Here is a 21882-nt window from a genome sequence, read left to right as displayed (position 1 = left end):
TGCTTGACGTATTACAATACAGTGGAGTTGTAGACATAATCCCCTCTCACAAGTAGCTAACAGCCTAGAGGGTGAGACAATCAAATAGAACACAGAGGAAATGGATATGTACAAAAGTTCTGTGGGGCTGGGTGAATATGAAGTGGTTAAGCGGTACGTGGCATAGGCAAACGGGAAATGAAGGCCTTATGGAGGAGGTGTGATTTTAGTAGAGCTTTGAAGGTGGGGAGAATGGTGGTCTGTCCCATATGAAGGGAGAGTGAGTTCCGGGTCAAAAGGAGGATGTGGACAAGGGGTCACTAGTGAGACAAAATGGGGGTACAGTGAAGTAGCCTGGAATTAGAGGAGCAGAGTGAGCAGGTTGGGTAAGAGTAGGAGATCAGCGAGTTAAGTTAGGAGGATGAGAGTTGATTGAGTGCCTTAAAAGTGATGGTAAGGAGTTTGTGGTGGTGGAGGACGGGCAACCCACGGAGGTTCTTTCGTAGTTGGGGAAACACATACTAAATGATTTTTTAGAAAAATAATCCAGGCAGCAGAGTGAAGGAAGCCTGAAGTAAGTGAGGAGTGTGACTTAGTGGAGAGAGCATGCACCTGGGACTCAGAAGGACCTGGGTTCTGTTACTGACTCCGCAACTGGTCTCTGTGACCGTGGGCAAGTCACTTAACTTTTCTCTGCCTCATTTGCCTCATCTGTAGAATGGAGAATAAGACTTGGGAGACATGGACCGTGTCCAGTCCGATCATCTTTTATCCGCCCCAGTGCCTGCCACATAGTTAAGCGCTTAATAGATGCATTTTTAAAAATGGGCAGGAGAGGGGAGAGACGGGAGGCAGAGGTTCAAAAAGACGATGTAGTTGTTGAGGCGGGATATACGATCAGTGCTTCGATCAGGGTGGTAGCAGTTGTGGGCAGGGAACGCGTCTACCAACTCTGTTTATCGTACTCAACCAACTGCTTAGTACAGTGCTCTGCCCACAGTGAGCGCTCAAATACCACCGCTGATAACGGCGGTGGTGGTGGAGAGGAAAGGGCGGATTCTTGAGATGTCGTGAAGGTGGAAATCTTGACTGAAGGGTGTTTACTGCCTTTCAACATTTGCAAAATGAAGTTTAGTTAGCACTTACCATTGCAGGTCAGCGAGGTCGGTCTCAATAGAGCTGGTCCCATCTCGACCATTGAAAAGCATTTGATGCCACCTACTGGTCCGACTGAGAGTTACAGGGTCCCCAGACAAGACCCGCGGGAGCGGAGCCAACTCCCTCGTACTCAAACTTACCGAAAGAAAAGAGAGCCTGGGGCTGTTCTTGCTCAGAGAGGAGGCAGCTGAATTCCCCTGCAGTGTAGCAGCTGGAGACCCATGACCTTCAGTGCAGTGAGTGGACACAGATTCGGGGTGGAGGCAAGTGACAGTGTGCCCAGGGGAGCTGCAGGTGCTAAGTAGGAAGTGTATTTCGGTGAGGCCAAGTGAGGAACTTTTAGAGGCCCAGAAGTGCTGCTAAAAGGTTATTGAGTGAGTGGAATTTGACCGTCATGGGATTCTGTAGATCAGCTACCTTCCTGGGGCATGTAACAATTTGTGCTCCTTTTCATTTAGTTTCCACCTCCGGGGAATGATACGATCAGTCAGAAACACGCAAGCATTACTCCCGTTGGCAGGTGGCTTTAGACATTGTGATCCCTGTTCTCCCAGTGCAGAAAAATTCCTCTTAGTGGTATTTGGGGTGGGGGTGGGTCTATGAAGAATTTTGGACCCTTGGAGGCCATTTAGGGTACCGCAGCAGAGGGTGGTTGCCCGAAAGAATTCTTACTTCTCCCAAGGAGGCTGGCTTGCTGCCAGGGAGTAAACCTGGGCTCACGGTTACTCATCTGAACCCCTGACAGGCAGATGCAAGGTGAATTCCTGGGGCAGTCACATGCATCAACCCCTGCAGTCCCCTCTGCTACTATGTGGCTTCCAGACAGATCAATGTAGCCACCATTTGCCAGTCCTACTCCCCGACCTGTTGGGCTAGCTCTCTGATTGGATTTCTTAGAAAAATCTTTGTCCATCCAGCACCCCTGACCCCCTCTTTCCATACCCTCACTCCCGCATCAGCAAACACCCCCTCCGTCTAGGGGCAGAGAGGGAAACCATGGAGGAAAGGGGAGGTGGCCAAGATGGATTCTAAAAGCAGGATTCCCAGGGGCAAAACAGCCAAGCATCACTCTACCTAGGTGAGCGTAGAAACCCTCACAGTGAACCTTTCAGCACCTTTCATCAGGAAGTTTTCCCCCCCATCCCTCTGCTTTTCCCCTGTACTGAAGGGGGGAAAATAATGGAATTTGCCCACCACCACACCCCCGAGCCTGGGTTTACCGATGTATTGGGAAAAAGGATCTGCGCCCTGACTGGTATTATTAACTTGGAAACTTGTTCCTTCTAGCATCCCCAAATTCAGAAGGAGTCACATTACATCAAATACCTCTGCTGTGATGACTTGTGGACTCTAAATCAGTGGATAACCGGGATAAGGATCGCCAAGGTGAGAAAACGCATCCTACCTTTGCCCAGTGCTTGCTAATCATCTGCTTTCCTTGTGCCCTGTCTGTAACCAAACTAAAATAACTTGCCTTGGTGTACACTGAAGCTGTTGCCATTGCAATTTGTAATTGATAAAGTAGCCTCCAAGAGAAAGGGGTGTTTTACCCGCCCGTATGCATCACCACTGACCTGGGAGATGAGTGTCTTCCTTTGCTCTTGCCACTGAAGACCTGCATTAGCTAAGCACACCGCAAGCCTGCTGTGCGGCATACTCTGCTAATTAAGACCCATGGGGTTCAATTTTCTAACACAATGTGCGTGACTCGAGAAACTCTCATCCGAGTTGCATGGCTCAATCTCTTCTCTGAAAAGGCCCCTAAAATATTTACTGATATCACTAACCTGCTAAACTGTTTTCCAAGTGGAAATGAAATATTTGGGGAAAGATTTGTAGAAATAGCTGCATCTGAAAAAATTCCTTTTCGAGTGGGACGAGGTAGGAGGGTTTATAACTGGTGACATTTGTATTGAATGGGAGGCTGGTGGAGAGAACCTAGGACTGGGAGTCAAGAGACTTGCATTCTAATGCCAAATGTGCCACTGACCTCCTGTGTGTTACTGGGTAAATCACTTACTTTCTCTGTGCCTCAGTTTCCTCCTTGGAAAATGGGGATGGCTATAAAAATCCACTGTGTTGTAAGAAGAAAATAATGTAAAAAAATCACAGTGGAAAAATGAAAGCACTACCCCAATTCAAGGTATTATTTAATCAATGGTAGGATTAGCTCTTGTTTGCTTCTCGAATCCAGGTCAACACTGACTCTTTCTCCCCCCACAGTATGGCAGGACACTCTACGATAACTACCAGCGAGCAGTGGAAAAGGCCGGCCTGGCTGCAAGATGGTCAAACCTGGGGACTGGGGACCCAGCTGCTACAACTCAGTCACCTACAACAGGTACTAGAATTTGGCAAAATTACAAGGGTTTTGAGGTTTTCAGAGAGACCAACTAGGCTTCCCTCTCCCCCCAGGTTCTGTGAAAAATTAGATGTACTGGATTGTTTTGCTGTCTCCCCCTGACTAAAGATATCCTGTTTGAATTGGTTAAATCCAAGGGTCCCACCCAACATCTCCCACAAAGGCTTTTGGGTCAAGGCCCCAGCAGCAGACCCTTGGTAAGGGTGGAGCTCCTCTCCGGGCCTTCCCTAGCCCTAATTTCTCAGCCACTCTTGAGGCACCAATTTGAGTCATCAGGGAGGGGGCTCAAATAGCCCCACCTTTTGTCCAGTTGCTACAGGTCTCTCTCGCTGACTTAATTGTTGCTGGAGCAAGAGGCCTCCTGACATCTGTCTCTCTCCTTTGCCCCTCTCTCCCTCTCCTTTAGGCCACCTCCTTTTCCCCTCCTTTCCCCATCTCTCACTTCTTTCCTTCTTTCTCCCCAATTTCTTTTCCTCTTTCTCCTTTCCCTCCTCCGTTGCCCTCTCCTTTCCTCCCTCTCTGCCTTTTTCCTCTCCTTTTACTTTGCTCCCTCTCTCCCCTCATCTTTTCCTTCTCTATCCTTTCCCCACCCACTCCTTTCCCTCTCTCCCCCGGGCCGACCCCTGGCCCAGCCTCTTTTCTAACAAGGAATGAGAACCCCGCTCCCAGGCTCCCTGTGGAGCAGTGGACATAGCTGCAGTCTTCCTGGAAGGAAGGCCTGTGTTTGTGTTTGGGTGCTTCTCTCTGGAAGCAAGGCCTGTGTTTGTGTGCTTCTCTCTGGCCTCCAAATCTCCCCCTACACACAGACACACCTAAGCCAGGTGTCTGCTGAGCACTCCCCAGCTGCCCTCTTTTCTCATGGGAACTCTAGCCCCTCTGGGGACCCTCAGGGCATCCTGCCTGCCTGGAAGGGGGAAGTCCCCCTCCAAGGGGAATGCTTGGTTCTGTGAGCCATTGACTGCCAACGAACTAACTGTTGGTGAGAACTGAAGCAACTCCTGGGTGGAGATGAAGCTGAAGCTTCCTGTTTTCAGTTTTCAGCATAGGTAGTAAGGCCAATGTGGTCTCTCTGTAGTTAGACACACCCACTTCCAAAGCAGTAGGGGCAAAATCAGTTACCCTCCAGTACACTGAGGATGTAAATAAATGAAGGGACTCTGAGGTTATTTCCCAGTAGTCTTAAGTTGTATAACCCATCAACTGCCTCTAGCACTTATAAATGTATTTGAATCCCTCCTCAGCATTTATTCAGTTGTTCATTCAATTATTTATCTAGGTAATTCCATTTATAAATATTTTAGGCCTATCTCACCTGTTGGAGAATAATAATAATTGTATTAAGCACCATGTGACAGACACTGTATTAAGTGTTGGGGTAGCTACAAGATATTCATTCGTGTTTACTGAGTGCTTACTGTGTGCAGAGCACTGTACTAAGCATGGAAGTACAGTTTGGCAACAAATAGAGACAATCCCTGCCCACAATGGACTCACAGTCTCCCCATCCCACATACGGCTCACAGTTTTAATTCCCCTTTTCCATATTAGGTAACTGAGGCACACAGAAGTTGAGTGACTTGCTGCCTCCTGATCTTGAGGCAGTTCCTTGGCGACAGAAAGCCCAGAGTCCCTCTCGAACTCTAGGCTGGAGCCCTGAGTAATGGGGTCTTGGCATGTATCAGGCAGCTCTGGTATTCAGACCATCTAACCAGCTGCAGCAGTTTCCCTAGGGAGGCGGGATTGGACAGGAATAAGGATTTTGCAAAGCAGATAGAGGTGGAGTTCCACAGTGAGAGAGTTCCATAGCAGTAGGAGACAGAGATTGAGGAGAAGTAACAGGCTACTCCCAACTTCTCACCACAAACACTTTAAATTTGGGGTTTATTCTCATCAAATGATTTTTTTAGGTGTATAAATTATGAAACCCAAGAACATAGCTCTGTATTTTCCATTGACGAGCCTGGTATTTCCCAAGAACACAATTTTTAGTGCTTTGTGAAGTTTAACCATACGTTCATTAGTCCAATAGAAAAATATACTGCTAATACCATTAATGTGGCATTGTTCTTGCAGTGATAAAATCTTCATCTGTAATACTCACTCCAAATATTCACTTTAATAGCCCTGAATTAAGTGAGCAGGTGAGAGAGATTTCCAAACAGAAATCCTCCGTGTATGTATCTATATCTATCAAGCTATAGATACAGATACAGCCAAAGGAGAGCAAATTCTGGCGACCTCCCTCTCCTTTCAATAATGGGGTTATTTTTATTCCTTTGAAGGTGTCTTCTCCCAAAGTTTCCTCCCTGTGTAAACGTATTTGAGATTTGAGTTCTGATTTATTTTTTTTTAGTTCCTACCTGCCTTTCTTTAAAAAATAACATATTCCATTCTTTCAGTCTGCCTTCCTGAGTCTTCCCTTCAGGAGTCCCTAGGAAAAGCATGGCTAATCAAAATGATGGTGGCTTTTTGTTTGCTTTTTTGAAGCTCCGTAAGCCTTTATCAGAAGATTATCCCAAAAAGCTCCATTTGTCATAAGGGGACAGGAAGCAAAGGAGCTGACAAAAAATTACTGTAGAGGATTATGAGGTTTTTAAGTAAGCAGGCTTTACTGGAAATAATGAAGAAATAATAAGCCTATCCTGCCATTCTAAGGTATCCATTTGGGTAGTTATGTGGGTTTTTCTTGCAGTGTTGTAGTTACAAGTTTTCGGGAAAAGCTTTTTGTCTAACACATTTCATTAAGTTTGAATGTGAAGGCTACTCTCCCTGGCAGGTTGACAGAATAGTAAACTCTTGATTATGCCAATTATGGGTGCAGGAGTCCTCTTCCGGCTCTTCCTACATCTGTTCTTTTCATCCACTACACCCTCACTTGTCATCTTTGTTCCTCGCTAACTAATCTAACTGAACCAATTCATCTCTCCTGTTTCTGATCCAGCCTGGATTTTCCCTCTTCAAAGCTGCCAGACCAAGGCCCTCCTGATAAAGTCTCTTCCATGAGGCATGTCTCACCTGAATTTCCACCACTTCTGGTCAGATCGTCTTAAGAGCCACCCAATGCACTGTATATAGATATTTCCATACTCCATTTCCGTGTTAATTTTTCAATACTCTTAACTACTATGAACTGAATCTACAGCTTTCACCCCACTTTCTTTTATATGTATGCAGTTTGTTTACCCATCTCCCACAGATTGCAGGCTTCTCAAGAGTAAAGACCATGGTTTTTCCTTTCCTTGTACCGGCTAAGGCATGCAACAAATGCGACTGAATGGATGAATGCAGGGATGCTGTGTGTTTGGGGGGAATAGGGCCTTCCTTGCAGTGTAACTTCCCGTGTCGGAATGGAGAAGGAGCCTGCTGACCATTGGTTCAGGTTGCTAGGATTCCCAGGCTGGAATGCTGCTTAGAGGTGGTGCTCAACCTAGGCACCACCAACCTGAGGATAAACTGGAAGTGGCACAGTGACTGCTCTGAGGACCTGAACTACCATACTGGGCCCTCTCCAGCTCTCTCCTCTGCCCTTGCTGGCCTCCATGGGTAGCAGAGGCATGGGCAACGGAAGCAGTACCAGTGCTCAGTGTACCCAGGAACCATTTCCAGTTTAATCTCTGGGTCAGTGGTGTCCTGTGGCACTCAAGAAGGCAGCAGAGAAGCCTGACTCCCTTCCTCTGCCACCCTAGAGAGAGTGCAAAAGAGGAATGTGGCAGCATAGTCTCTGGGTGGCACTACAGACCTGAAGCAGTACCCCTGGAGCTTCAGGAAATGCAAATCCAACGCAGACTCTCCCATTCACTGGGGAGAAAGAACATTTCCTATGCTCTAACCCACTAAAACAGGGATAAGGCAATATAAGGGAAGTCCTAGTGACTACAGATTGATGTCCTTATCCTCTTTCTGCATCTGCAGGTCCTGGGCAGCCAAATGGACAGATCCCCCAGACCACCCACTCTGTTAGCTCGGTTTTGCAAGAAGCACAGCAAGACTTCAACGTGGCTAAGGTATGTTCACGGAGCGGTTGTGTGTAGACAGCACCAATTGTAATTCGTTAAGCGGTTTTCAAAATCACACAGATTCCCTGGTGTGTTTTAAATAGCAAATGAGATTATCTGAACCCATACATGTTCCCCTGACCTACCTTGGATATAGCTGAAGTCCACTCAAAAGTACTAAAATAGGTTTCTCAGACTGAAGCAAAGAGCAGAACCAGGAGTAATGTGGCAGATGCGGTTTTGCCGGGTTTTGTGTCTCGAGAATGTTTCGTCAATCCGAGGAGGAGCAGAATCAGATCTGTATTCGGTATATTTCCTGTTTCTGAATGTCCTCCCCATGGCTTTTTTAAAATCTGTAAGGGATTAGATCAACCTGAGTAGTATAAGCAACTCGCCTGATAGTGCTCTGCTGAGTACATCAGCCCGGCATGCGGTTACTAGTCTGGGATCAGTAGTACAAATTATGCGGGTCAGAAGGAGAGAAAACATTTCATTAAACTTCCAGACAGCTGCTTGAGCAGGATAGAAAGATTTCTGGAGCACAAGGATATGTACTCCACTTGCCGGTTGGGGAATGCTCAGACTTAAAGGGCTAGTTAGTGTTTGCTGCTTGGCCCTGGTACTTTGTGTGGCCTAATAATAAAATATAATTGTGATAAATGTTGGTCGATAAAATACGATCAGATTAGACATTCTTCCTCCCCCTTGTGGGGTTCACAATCTAAGAGGAAGAACAGGTATGTTTAATCCCCATTTTATGGATGAGAAAACAGGCACAGAGAAGTAAAGTGACTTGCCCAAGGTCACAGCAAGCACGTGGAGGTGCCAAAATTAAAACCCTCTAAATGCCAAACTAGTTTGGAAATGCTTTTCTAATGCTCTATTATCGCATTATGCTGATTTTACGGCAGGTTGGTTTCTCCTTTGTCTACAAGGCACTGGCTATCTTTTCACTCAACCCTAAAGAATATACTGTACTCTGTCTCCCCTGCCCTGAACCCCTAGGGGTGAAGAGCAGGGCTCAGGTGCAGTGGAGGGCAGAATTGGCCCATTAACTGAATCCTTTAGGATTTGCTCTGAACAGCTGAAGACCAGAAAGTAATGCTTAAAAATGTAGGTATATCTCAACATTTTCCCTTCCTTTTGCCTGTAAGTGATTATTTAAATGATTTAATTTAAGTGATATTATATATAAGCAGTGCTAAGTACAAAAGGTTTAGAAATTAATTTGCAGATGAAATAAGAATCTGAAAATTCTTATAAAGGAGAGTAGATGAAGGGACTTCGATTTAATTCTAATAATTGTAAATTACTTGTTAATGGTTCTTGTTACACCTCATTTGGTTCTAAAAGCTATGTTCAAGATTTCCAGGCATCCTTCAGTGGGCCTGATTTAAAAACAAATCTAAATCATTTTTGACAGCAACACACCAGACTAGCCCTAAAATGCTCCTTTCAGGTTGTTCTGCAATTTACCACCACCACAAAACCTGTTTTTTTTCCCCGTTTCTCCATCTAACCTCAAGTAGTGGAAACAGGGCCAGGAAACAGAGTTCAGTACTGACTGTGCCTGTGGCACTGGACCTCGCTTGGCCTTGTTTGGCTATTCTTTGGAGTATTTTTTCTAGTGTGACAATTTTCTCCATAGTGTGTATTTTCTATTAGTAGTATTGTATTTATTTGACCAGAAGCAATTAGACTTTTAAAGCAAAGTCTTTAAGCAAAAAAAAAACAACCACCCTGGAGAATAGCAATCACTAAACAAATTGTGAATACCCATTCCCAAGTTACATGTATTGGGAATAAAAAAATAAAACCACAGCTAATTAGTCCAATCCTAAATAAACAAACCATATGAAAAAACTAAATCGTAGGGCATTTAGTTGGAAGAAGCTTCTACATTTGATCTTAGAGAAGCAGCGTGGCTCAGTGGAAAGAGCACGGGCCTGGGAGTCAGAGGTCGTGGGTTCGAATCCCTGCTCTGCCACTTGTCAACTGTGTGACAAGTCACTTAATTTCTCTGTGCCTCAGTTACCTCATTTGTAAAATGGGGATTAAGACTGTGAGCCTCATGTGGCACAACCTGATTACCCTGTATCTACCCCAGCACTTAGAACAGTGCTCTGCACATAGTAAGCGCTTAACAAATACCAACATTATTATTATTATTATCTTCAGTGGTAGAACCTCATTAGGCAAAAGAAAGTGAAAAAATAAAAATGTTTATTAGAATTGAAAGTTGGAATGAGAATTTCCACTCCTTGAACGGGAGAGGTACTGACAGAAATTCTCAGGGGAAAAAGACATTTTGTACATTCAGGTTGTTTAGGATCTCGCTACTGATAGATTGAGCACCTGCTCTTCTGTTAAACCGGGCCACAGTAGGGACTCCTGGCCTGGGGCTACCCAAAGCTGCTCGCCAGCTTGTAGAGAAGCTAACCAACCAAGGGTCAGGCAGGAACTGAGGAGGAAGTGTAGGAACGGAGGCATCGTCACTTGACTCACCAGAAGGTTATCTGTAGAATGTAAAGGGTTTCCTCCTCCAGATTGGCCTCCGTCGGTCTTCTCTGTAGGATCTCTAAGGAGACCGAACTGTGGAGCAAAATCCCGCAGGGTTTATGGTGAGGAAGGATGAGACTGGGGGAACATCCTGGCCCATCCCAGTAGTCTACCCCATTGGCCCCTACTGCAGGATGAAGGCAGGATGGGTTGGGGCAAAGGCCAGATTGCATTGTAGACCAGACAGCAGTAAACAGTGTCTTTACTACCACTGAGTGCCTGCTCCCCTCTTCAAACCCTTTCTTTATACTGCACGGACCTAATGCTAGTTGAATGCCAACTGCTTCCTAGTTGGAAGTCTAGAGGAGAGGGGCTCCACTCTGGCCATGAAGAAGAGGTGGATCACTGGGTTGATCCAACAGGAAATGACTGGCCCAAGGGAAGGGTAAAAGGCCTATTTGGGTGTCCGGGGAGCCGGGAACACATCTGTGTCCTGTGACTCCCCCCCCGGCCCCAATCCTTCTGAACGAGCATGTAGCTATTCATATACACAAGTCACCCAGATTTTAACATCAGTTGCAATATCCCCAAGCAGGTGCCATTGGGACCAACTTGAGTTCCTTCCTGGGAAACAGAAATAACATTGTTTTGATTTTTTTGAAGGAGCCAAATGTGGCTGGAGACTGTAATCCACCAGCACCTATGGTCAAGCACCCCAAAAAGTCTGCCCTCTTACCACCACCGCCACCTCAACGGCGATCTTCCGACACCAGCTGTCTTTCTCTGGGGCCTTCCAAGCCCCAAAATGCTGGCATGGGGAACCCTTCAAATCTGGAAGATTTTCCTCTCCCTCCGCCCTTACTCGAAGATGAGTTGCCACCACCTCCGCCTGATTTTATTGATGAGCCTCCTAGTTTTATACCTCCCCCACCTCCTTCACTTGCCGTTGGTGGATTACCCTCACCGCCACCACCTCCACCACCTCCACCTTCTGCCGTATCCAGGGAAAATCTCGCTCCTCTCAGGAAGAGACCTCCCGCTCCTCCCAAGAGACAAGAGCAGGTGGGGGAACCCAACAGGGGGCCCGGCGGGGAAGCAGATTTCATGTCCGATCTAATGAAGGCTTTACAGAAGAAGAGAGGTAACATCTCCTGAAGATGCCATGTACGTTTCTCTGGCGTAATTATTTCCCTAATTTTAATTCATTTCGGAATTGAATTTTTGGGAACTAAGCCAGAAGTGATAGACATTTTTTATTTTGTACAAACTCAAGTACTGGAGAAGCAGCATGATCTAGTGGAAAGAGCCTGGGCCAGGGTTGCAGAGGAGGAGTCAGACTTTGGGTAAGTCACTTCACTTTGGTGCTTTAGTTACCTCATCCTCAAAATGGGGATTCAGTTCCTGTTCTCCCTCCTTAGACTGTGAGCCCTATATGGGACCTGAGGATCTTGTATTCACCCCAGCACTAGTCATGATACTTGCTAAGTGCTTACTAGGAGCCAAGCCCTGTTCTAAGTGCTGGGTTAGATACAAGTTAAGTTGGGCACAGTCCCAGTCCCACATGGAGCTCACACTCAATCCCCATTTTACAGATGAGATAACTGAGGCCCGGAAAAGTGAGGTGACTTGCCCCGGGTCACACAGCAGACACGTGGTAGAGCTGGGATTAGATCCCGGGTCCCTCTGACTCCAAGGGCTGTGCTGTATCCACTGTGCCATGCTGCTTAGTGCTTAGAACAGTCCTTGCCAAATAGTAAGCACTTAAATACCACACTTATTATCTAATAATCCAGAATTAAATTTTGTGGATGTAGTTTTTCTCCCTTTCTTATGTTTGAATTAGACAATGTATTTTTTTGAGGGGGGTTTTGATAATAAACATGACTCACTGTCCTTTGCCTGTTTATTTTGTCTTGGGAAGAATTAAAAATTACAAGGAAAATTCTAAAAATATTTACCCTAGAAAGATGTCACCCCAAACCCATGCAAATAGTCTTCAAAATCCAAAATGAGGCATCGGTGGAGTTGTGGTTTGGGGTAGGTACACAAGGACAGCATCTGAGGTGGGACTGGATTGTGGGCCCCTCTCCTCTCACGATGAGGTAAGCCAAACTGCACTTGGCCCCATGTGAAGAGACTGCTGTCTTGCTCATTTTCAGTTGCCTACAGGGTTGACCCCTCCTCCCCACAACAGTCAGGCCAAGTGCTGCTCCCCTTCCCCAGCTTACCTTCTTTTTTGGAAACCTACCTTGAGTCAGTGCCCTTGGCCCCACACAGGGACACGTCCCTAGGGTGGCAGGAGAGCTGGAGCCTCCTCCCCAGAGGCCCTTAGCCTGGAAGCACAGCCCCACCTGATCCCCTGCCTTTGCCCTGCAGAGCCCTCCTTTTCTTTTCCCCCTCTTTCCCGACCTCCTCTGCCAAAACCTGGCACTCCACTCCTCCTGCAAAGGGATGTGATGCTGGGAGAAAGAGTTCGGGTAAGAGCATGCAGGAATAGAACAGATGACTACTCCAGCAGTCGCTGTCCCTAACAGGGAGTTTCAGAAGAACACAACCCCCGCATTATCAGAGAGCAGCATATATGGTATTTTCTAATTGCAAAAGGAGTTCTTACCTGTTTTCTGAAGACTGCTCCATTTCTTTTAACACAGACTTTTCAGGAATCCGATACACAAAATTAGATGAAAGAAGTCTTAACTCGGGTTTAGCATAAAAAGGTTCGAAGCTTCTGGAACATCATTTGCAAAGTCCTAAAGGCTATCACAAAATAGTTTAATCACAAAAAATACCCTAAGCAGTCCCCAAGAGGAAAGCCACCAACCCCAACCCCAACCCCCCTCCCACCCCTCTCCAAGTAAATGGGAGGAGAAGATCCAAAGATGATTTCACAGAAGGAACCCAGAAGCTCATATTTTGGCCCCATTCATCATTTATTTCTCATGTCATCACTTAGAAATGTACTATCGAAATGCAAGCCTGGCACAGTGAAGCACTTTGTCGTGAACACCTTCTCAGATCTATTTTCTACAACATTTCTTGCTTACGGAGCTCTTTATCAAGATGAACAGCTGACCCGGAGATCTTTGGCCCAGAAAGGGGAAGGGGAAGAGTATCCTGCTTTCTCTGCTGCAGTTTGCTTCTGGAAAGGATGCTGGAGAACTTGATGGAGAAAACGAACCTAATGAATAGTTAAAATGATTAAAATAAACAAGAAAGGCCACCTCTAAAGGAGTTTTATAAAAACTCATGAGATACCCCAAAATAGATCTTCAGTGAGAAATAATTTATGCAAAATCATTTTCCTCATTTCATTACATTTTTAGAAATCTTTGACTACATTGGTTGATTAGTACCTACAGTTAAAGGTCTCCAAGAATTGGAGTCACGCTGCCTAAAAGGAAGGAAATCCCAAGATTTTGCGCTCAGGCCCTGGAGCTGGTTTAATACTTTTATTGATATTCTGGATTTTTATTGATGACTTGGCTAAGTTGAGAACATGCATGGCTCATCAAATCTGCAAGTGAAAACAGAGTTGCTAACCCTTTGAAGACAAAAGGAACAGAATTCATAGTGAACTTGACATAGTGAATAAATGACTCTTAAAAGAGAAAATGAAAAAATGACAAGCTCAGAGTAGAGCACTTGGGGATGAAAAACAAACACCCTGACTGTGGAAAGGATATGGAGAGTCTAGGTAGGTATCAGAAAGAGACTTGGGTGCCAAGGTCAACTACAAACTAAATATAAATTGGTCATTTAGTTGCTGGCATTTTAAAAAAGCCAAAATCCACTGGAATGTACAACATGCAAAAATCAAGATGGGAAAAGTTTAGTAGCCCTGTTTCCTAAATGGAAAGCAAGTAAATTTATAATGAAAGGATCTTATTAAAAGAATACTACAGACATCCACAATATGTCACTAACCTTTAAAATGATATAGGGAGAGTGACAAAAATGACTAAAAAGGTTGGCCATCAATAGAATTGGAGTTTTTGTAGTTTAAAAAACTCATTTCAGGCTTAAGATTTCATGGGTAGGATGCAGACCACTTGTATTCTATGGCCATAAAAAGGTAGAACAAGAAATGAGCTTCAAGTACAAGAAATTTCAGACACACAATTCCTCCCCGAGCTAGGTTTGACATAATAATAATAATAATAATGTTGGTATTTGTTAAGCGCTTACTATGTGCCGAGCATTGTCACTCATGATGGTGCTTTCCTTTTGGGCCCAGAAGATAGTGTTCTGGGCATATTCCCATCCATGCCATTTATGTAAGAACCTGTATACTGAAGAGGTGGCATCGACTCAGCCTGTGAAATATTGCCACTTTTTAATATGCAGTATTTCAGAGACCCTATGCATCTAAGATATGGAAGCAAGTATAGCCTATCACTAAGTCTGCACGAACCACTCCAATTGTAATAACGTTGTGAGCCGCTTTAAGAATATCATCATTCTTTCTCAACACTTTCCCAGAGATCAAAGAGGTTTCCGTTTTTTACTCTCCCAGAGAAGATGTTCAAAGGCAAAGAACATAAGCTGCTCATGTTAAACGGTTTCTCTGGTAACCATCAGTGTCAGTCGTAAACTGATCAGGAAAGAGGAACACGGGTCAGTGGCAATTCCCACTGCCAAAATGTGGAACAAGTGGATGAGAACAGTGCATAAAGCTTTCATGGGGTTTAGAGCCAGCCCAGAGACTCATAAATTAAAAACAAATGAATTTCTAACGACGCTGGAGTGTACATAAAATGGATAATAATAGTAGTTGTAGTTCTCTTCATACTGCGATTACATATTCACTGTTCCATGTCCTGCCCCAGTCTGAGATTGAGAGTCACCTGCGGGCCTTGAAGGAATTGCTTAATAAATACAATGGATTAATTGATTCATTTGACTGGGTGCATCTTCCTCTATTTAAGATCAATGATGCAGAAGTACTCTAGGAAATTCTGAATCCTAGGACTATCAACTCTCCCTAGCTTTTTATATCATTGATAGATCACATGGTATTTTCTTTTCTAAATGAAAATCTAGTCACACCCTGCTGATCAGAACTATCCCAGCAAAGCAATTTGATTTTTCTATGGTGAAGACACTGAGGTCAGAGAGCTGATACATATTCTGAGGTCGGAAAACTGTTCACAGAATATTTCCTCTCAATGAAGTCTACAGAAATTATTAACAAAAAAATAGAATTTCTCTATCATATCACTTGGAAGGTAGAATTTTTCAGGGATATAGCCTTTCCAAAGGATAGAATGTGGTTTGCTTTAGAGCAATCAGCTCTCTTCCTCCTACCTAACCTTGCTCCTGTCCTACTACCACCCAGCCTGCACATGTCATGCCTCTGACACCATTTTACTTATTGTGTCTTGATCTTGTCTCTCTCACCAACTGACCCCTTACATCCTCCCTCCTGTCTGGAACTCCCTAGCCTTTTGTTTCAGAGAGACACCAATCTCCCCATATTCAAAGCCATACTAAAAGCCTATCTCCTCTAGGAAGCCTTCCCTAAAATCTCATCACTTCTTTGTTAACCTCCCTGCCTCCTGTCACTCCCCACTCCAGTCCAACCATCTACCAAAATCTTCAGTCCATGTTTCCCTACTCCCTAAGAACCTCCAGTGGTTACCCATCCCCCTCATCACATGGAAAGTCCTTACTGTTGACTTTAAAACACTTAATCACCTTACCTCCTCGATTTCCTAATAATCACAGTCTGCAACTTCACTCCTCTAATGCCAACCTACCTCGATCTCGTCTATCACACCACCAACCCTTCTCCCATGTCCCTCTGAAGAATGATGAGAATCAGCTGTGCAGGGCTGCAACATGCTTACAGAGGTTGTGGAGTAGAGTCACCATCTTGGTTCCCCACTGGCACCTTCTGAAGGCCAGCTACTTCCTACCCAACACTTTGCTTTGGGGGCAAAGCTAATGATGTCACCCTCGTGATGTTAAGTCCATGGTGGTGATGTCCCCTACCGAGTGGGTGTCTAAGGTAGAGCCACATCTGATCAATCAATCAATGCCTTTTACTGAGTGCTGACCATTTGCAGAGCACTGTACTAAGCACTTGGGAGAGTACTATACAAAAGATGACATAAAATGACTTGCCAACATGGCCACCAGGGAGAACATAGAATGATTCAGCAATCATACATGTAAAACATATTGTAATATGATTACCTTGCCCCCTCTTTACCTTACCTCCCTGATTTCCTACTACAATCCACTTTGCTTCTCTAATGTCAACCTACTCAATATACCTCCATTTTGTCTATCTCACCACTAACCACTCACACACACCCTCCCTCTTCATATCCAACAGACAAGCACTCTCCCCACCTTCAAAGTCTTATCAAAAGCACATCTCCAAGAAGCTTTCCCCAACTCCCACTCCCTTGGATCACTTGGATTCGCACCCTGTATTCACCCTTCCCTTGGCCCCTTAGCACCTATATATATATCCAAAATGTACTTATATTAATGTCTGTCTCCCCTTCCAGACTGTAACCTCGTTGTGGGCCTACCTGCCTCTGTTATATTGTACTCTCCCAAGGGCTTAGCACAGTGTTCTGCACACAGTAAGCATTCAATAAATACAATTGATTGATCCCCACCCTATTCTCCCTCCTTTCTGTTTCACCTATGCACTTGAGTCCAGACCTCTTAAGCACTCTGATACTCACCCAATATCACAGCACTGAAGTGCATATCCTTAAACTGTTTCTTCCTGATATATAGTTTATTTTGGTGCCTGCCTCCTCCCCTACATTGTAAGCCCTTTGAGGGCTTGGGCTGTCTACCAATTCTAGTGTCCTCTCCCAAGTGCTTAATATAGTGCTCTGCACACAGTAGGCACTCAAATATGCTGAGATTTCTCACAGAATAATAATCAAATCATAACATAATTTCATGTCACATAGTGTTTTGAAATGCAGTTCAAACAATTTGGTGGTGTCTAAAACACTAAAGTATAATAAGTTCTCCTAATTTATTTAGTTCATGTAATTTCCTTCAGATTTAACAATCTTACCTCTGAAAAATCATTCATTTCGGCTTTTCTCACCGCAGATTCTGCCATCCAGTTCTTAAGTACATATCTAGGGTTGACACCTAGAACCAAGATAAACAGAATGACATTGTTAATACGAAAAAAACACTCTAGGTTTCCTCATCCTTGAAATTCAAGGGCCTTGGAGATTCTCTGGGGAGGTTCTACAAGACAAGAGAAATTACCAAGATGATTTAAAATATTTAAAGTCATTGAGTCAATTTTTTTTCATCAGTTCATTGATAGGTGGTGTAACAATTAAATGGGAATGATTTACAGTGGTCGTTGTCTTAAAAAGAAAAGACATTTAGATGCCATGAAAAAAGATATTTTTTGAATTTCTTCCAAAAACACTGGATGAAAAACAGAGAAGAAAATGAAATAATTTTATTGAAACGAGTACTAAGTCTCCTTGGACTTAAAAGGAATTAGACTATACCATCTAACTAAGGGAGAAGTGAGGATTAGTCTTAATTTAACTCTGACAGACCCAGGGCAGGATGTGCCAGTGCTAATCACTAATTCATTTTGCAGTAGGGTTTAATAGTAATGCTAACCCAGGGCAAATTAGAAAGGTCATTTACAGGACACCTACTCATTAACTTGGCAAAGGTGTCCTGGACCTTGGGTATCAGAAAGGTTTACATTTATTCAAACCAGTCAACATCTGTCACTTCCCAGAGGAGCGGTAAGACCAGGGAGAAGTTGGTAGAGTCAAGTTCCTGTGAACTAGGCCTCCCAACAGTTTTCCTGCCTTCCTCACACACTCCTGAACCGGTCCTCTCCAGTCACCTCTCCTACCATGTCTCTCACCAGGCTGCCACCACTTTTACAATATTTCCCATTGTGGCAACGCCCCACAACCACTTCCGCTGCTCTCCAGTCATTTTATACCCGCCCTCTGACAGCCAGCAGGTCTGGAAGGAAGAGAATGTTTTCATATTAATAAAGGCCAAAATAATTCTGAATACTTTTGGAATTTTAAAAAGATGACTTTCCCTAAAACTAATTTAGAAGCCAAAAAAGTTTAAAAAAAATATTTTTTGGCCATGTAGGTACAAGCTAACCTCTCTCAAGTTCAAATCAGTATAAATAATTAACCAAATTCTTTCAAGGACAGCAAATCCACATACCCCCCCAGGGAGGCAAAGGGAAGCACAGCCAGCACCACCTTCTGGGTTCTGACCCACCTCATGCCTGTTTCAAAGAAACAAGCACTCTACTCCTGCTGATCCCAGCAAAGCCATAGGGTACCCCTGATCTGCCAGCAGACACCAGCAGGGTGAGCAAGGAGGGCAATTTCCAGGGTTCTGAGTGTGGGTGGGGACCCTGATTTGCCAACTTGAGGGCAAAAATCAAGGGAAACATCCTCTGGCTCAGTTAGGGTGATAGGAGCAGAACTAGAGAGAGAGAGAGAGAGAGAGAGAGAGAGTGTGTATGTGTGTTTACAGTTTAAATATAATTTCAATTATGTGTGTACATAAATGAAATCACAGAATGATCTTTATATATTTTTAAATGTACATTTCTCTTTTTCTGCCTTAGCTACTGGGTTGGATGGTTCGTAAAAGATGATTAGCATTACAAGATTACCTTGCAGACCACTGGAAGTCAGAGTCCTTGCTCCACCCACAACTCGGGGCAGGTTTCTATCAGGAGTGGGGCTGGAGGAGGGATGTGACTGAGAGGAGGTAGGCAGCTGGGTAGCTGGGCGGGGAAGGCTGTTCCTGACAGATGGGACAGCATTAAAGGAGGCGTGAAATGCGGTGTGGCAAAAGTGGAGCTGAGAATAAAAACTGGAACTGAGCTGCTCGCTCTTGCCAGGGACGAAAAGTATTTTATTTCAAATCAAACACATTTTTCACAACGGAGACAGATGAAAGCACCTCCAAATGAAAATTCTCTTCCTTTTTGGTGTAGCTGAACATTTCAATTTCCCAGATGCTTAATACCTTAAAGTACCCCACTAAGGTCATTTATACACTCCTTCACTGAATACCCTAGTGGTGACCTAATCTCTCAGGTGCTCCCTCCCTCCTTCTTGTACCACCATCCTGACGAGAGGCAGTTAAGGAGACCCTGAGGTTCTGCCATCCCCATGCCCCTTTCCACTTTGATGTCTCTTGCTAATCTCCCCTCCTTTCTCACCTTCCCTAAACACTCACACCTGCCTTCTGGATTCTATGCAGAAGGAAAAGATAGGTGATAAATAGGAAAAAAACTGTAAATGTGGTCCAGGAACACAAACTCTTCACAAAGCTGCCCCTGTCCCCCATACTCAGCACAACCAACATCAGGTCAGGATTGGGGCAGCTACTTTTTTCACCTTTTACCCCCAATCCTAGCTCCTTGTTATTGGAATGGATCGCTAAAAAAATAAGATGATTCTTTATGTTACTTTCATAGCTGTTCTATTTTCACTAGATGCCCTAGCTCCTTTGAAGTTGAATGGTGTAGAATGAAAAATGAAAGGAGGGCTTGTGCCACCATACCGAAAAAGAATATCTTTTCAGAAAGTGTAAATAGCAAGGAGAACAGTGTGAAATTTCTCTGAGCAAAATAGCCAAATACAACCTACATCTTCTTTGGCATTTCTAATTTCAACCCGGTACTCTGGAAGCTCTTAATAAAGCAGGACGAGGCAGCAACTGTGAAAACCAGGAGGGTGGGTTTTTTGCTCTATTAAGCCAAAAGCAGTCTGCTTTTTCTAAGTGACAGAGAAAGAAAATGGTATTGAAATCAATATGCTGCAACCTCACAAGAGAGGAAAAAAAATATTTCAGCATTTCAAAATGAGCTCAGCTGACTTGTAAAAATTGCAACAAAAGAAACAAGTTGCAAATCCCTCTTCCTGTGGACTGAAAACAAGGCTGCTTCTGCTTGTTTTACGATCACTGGTTTTGCTTCAAGCAGAATCGGTCAAAAACTGCTACTCTGACCAAGCTTCCATACAACCAAGGAATTTAGTACATAGATTCACTCATATGAATAAATGAGAGCAACTCAGAGTAACAATGTATTCATTGCAAACTAGTGAAACCCCAAAACAGGAATATTTAATATCAGCTATTAAAGGAACGAGAAGCAGGATAGCTCAATGGATAGAGCACGGGCCTGAGAGTCAGAAGGATCTGGGTTCTAATCCCAGCTGTACCACGTGTCTGCTTTGTGACCTTGAGCAAGCAACTTCACTGCTCTGTTCCTCAGTTATCTCATCTGTAAAATGGGGACTCATTCTGTGAGCCCCATGTAAGACATGGACTGTGTCCAAGTTAACTAGCTTGTATCTACCCCAGTGCTTAGTATGGTGCCTGGCACATAGTAAGCTCCTAACAAATACCGTAAGAAAAACCTGGACTGTGTTGTTTCCTAATATGCTAAGACCTTCAAGTTTACTTGCTGTAGTCTAAAATAAAACATGATTAAGTAGTTCAATCTGTTCAGGCTTCAGATACTATTATGAACAGAGGTTTAGAATTACAATCATCTTCAGATATAAGCATATGGGTCAGGCTCCTGGGCAAACATATTGACCATTCTGAACAAAAGCGCTTTTAAAAAAAAATTCACTGTCATATTCACTACCATTTCATGTACTTCATCTTTAAGGAACACCAAATTATCATCCCCAAAACACTGTATGTGACCCTTGGAAAAATATAACAGAGCCCTACACTGGCTCAAATCTCAGCCGATATATCCTTTGAATCTCAAGCCCTGCCAGATTCAGGCCAGACTCCAAAGGGGATCAACAGGCCCCACATTTTCCCTCACCATGCCTCTGAGCTCGGGGTAACTGTGGAGTCTTACCATAGCACATGAATGGAAAAAAAAACCACAAACAAAACCCACAAAAAAACCTCCCATGCAACTCAGTCTCTGTGAGCTTCCTGGGGGCTCTAAGTCCCAGTAGCCTACAGGGACAATCAATCAATATTTACTGTGTCTTACTCTGCACAAAGCACTGTACTGAGCACTTGCTATTGTAAAATAGAGTTAAACAGCTGAACATATGTACCACAACATCCATGGGAAACCCCACTCCTAATGAGAAGTGAGTGTGTGCCTGACCTAGGTCTACATGGGTATGGGTCTGTTGGCTTGGTCAGGGAACGCACGGGCAAGGGTGGAACAGGGCCCAGGATTTTGGCCCATGCCATGTCCAAGGCTGTGCTACACTGCAAGATCTAGGATGAAATACCCAAGATGATGCTTCGGAGTAGCCATGTCAAAGCCTTCCGAAAAATATTCTGGTTAAATGGATTCCAAGTTCAAAAACAATTACCTTTCAAAACCATTTCAAATCTAGAAATTCTTGCATGATTTTTAAAACAATGATTTGACTGAATTTATCAATTGATTCACTTACTTGTCATCCTTTTTCTTCTCTTAGCATCTGAGTCATCCAAGTTACTAAATATAAATACACCAAAGGGGGAAAAAATCAATTCTTCCATTTTTCTACTGATTTCTCATTTTTACCTTCCTCCCACAGACATAAGATTTCTGAGAAGAAAGCAATTTCTTACAATAAACAAGAAATAAAAGGAACAGACACTAGGAAACATTCATTATGCATGGTCGAGCTACAAGTCGATCTTTTTTTAATGTTTCAGATAACACTAATCCAAAACTCCAAAACCTGTACCTCACCCACAAAGTTATCTCAGAGCTCTGTGCAGAGCAGGCTCTAAATAAATGCTACTGATTGAAAGAAAATGTCACTTTCCGGCAGGAAGCATAGAGACCCATTTAAGGTGAAGTGGCAATTCTGCCACCCATTAAATCCTGACCCAGACGTGCCAGTGAACAATTTACTATGCTTT

General features: G+C 44.0%; 2 protein-coding genes across 11 annotated transcripts in view; one reads left to right on the top strand and one right to left on the bottom strand.

Annotated features, from left to right (window-relative positions):
• LOC100075248 (amyloid beta precursor protein binding family B member 1 interacting protein) overlaps nt 1–11362 on the top strand; it is a 111155-nt gene extending 99793 nt beyond the window's left edge. For all 4 annotated transcript variants that reach the window (XM_007667753.4, XM_029077545.2, XM_007667754.4 and 1 more), the window contains 4 exons: nt 2425–2523; nt 3361–3478; nt 7412–7503; nt 10657–11362. In XM_007667753.4, coding sequence (XP_007665943.1) covers nt 2425–2523; nt 3361–3478; nt 7412–7503; nt 10657–11148 — 801 coding nt within the window. In that variant the 3' untranslated portion in view covers nt 11149–11362. The remainder of the gene's footprint in view (nt 1–2424; nt 2524–3360; nt 3479–7411; nt 7504–10656) is intronic.
• Nucleotides 5364–21882, bottom strand: part of LOC100681194 (protein adenylyltransferase SelO) — a 78517-nt gene continuing 61998 nt past the window's right edge. For 6 of the 7 annotated variants that reach the window (XM_029077547.2, XM_007667757.3, XM_007667758.3 and 3 more), the window contains 3 exons: nt 21426–21469; nt 17039–17118; nt 12905–13171 (listed from right to left, as the gene is read on the bottom strand). In XM_029077547.2, the coding sequence (XP_028933380.1) occupies nt 13049–13171; nt 17039–17118; nt 21426–21469 (247 nt within the window). In that variant the 3' untranslated portion in view covers nt 12905–13048. Of the gene's footprint in view, nt 7848–9999; nt 10087–12607; nt 12751–12904; nt 13172–17038; nt 17119–21425; nt 21470–21882 lie in introns of those variants that run through there. The other variant, XR_003763798.2, reaches the window with a different exon arrangement.

Source organism: Ornithorhynchus anatinus, chromosome 13 (assembly GCF_004115215.2).
Source record: "Ornithorhynchus anatinus isolate Pmale09 chromosome 13, mOrnAna1.pri.v4, whole genome shotgun sequence".
Lineage (NCBI taxonomy): Eukaryota > Metazoa > Chordata > Mammalia > Monotremata > Ornithorhynchidae > Ornithorhynchus > Ornithorhynchus anatinus.
The sequence above is the reverse complement of the archived record's forward strand: the minus strand, read 5'-3'. Positions and strand labels throughout refer to the sequence as shown.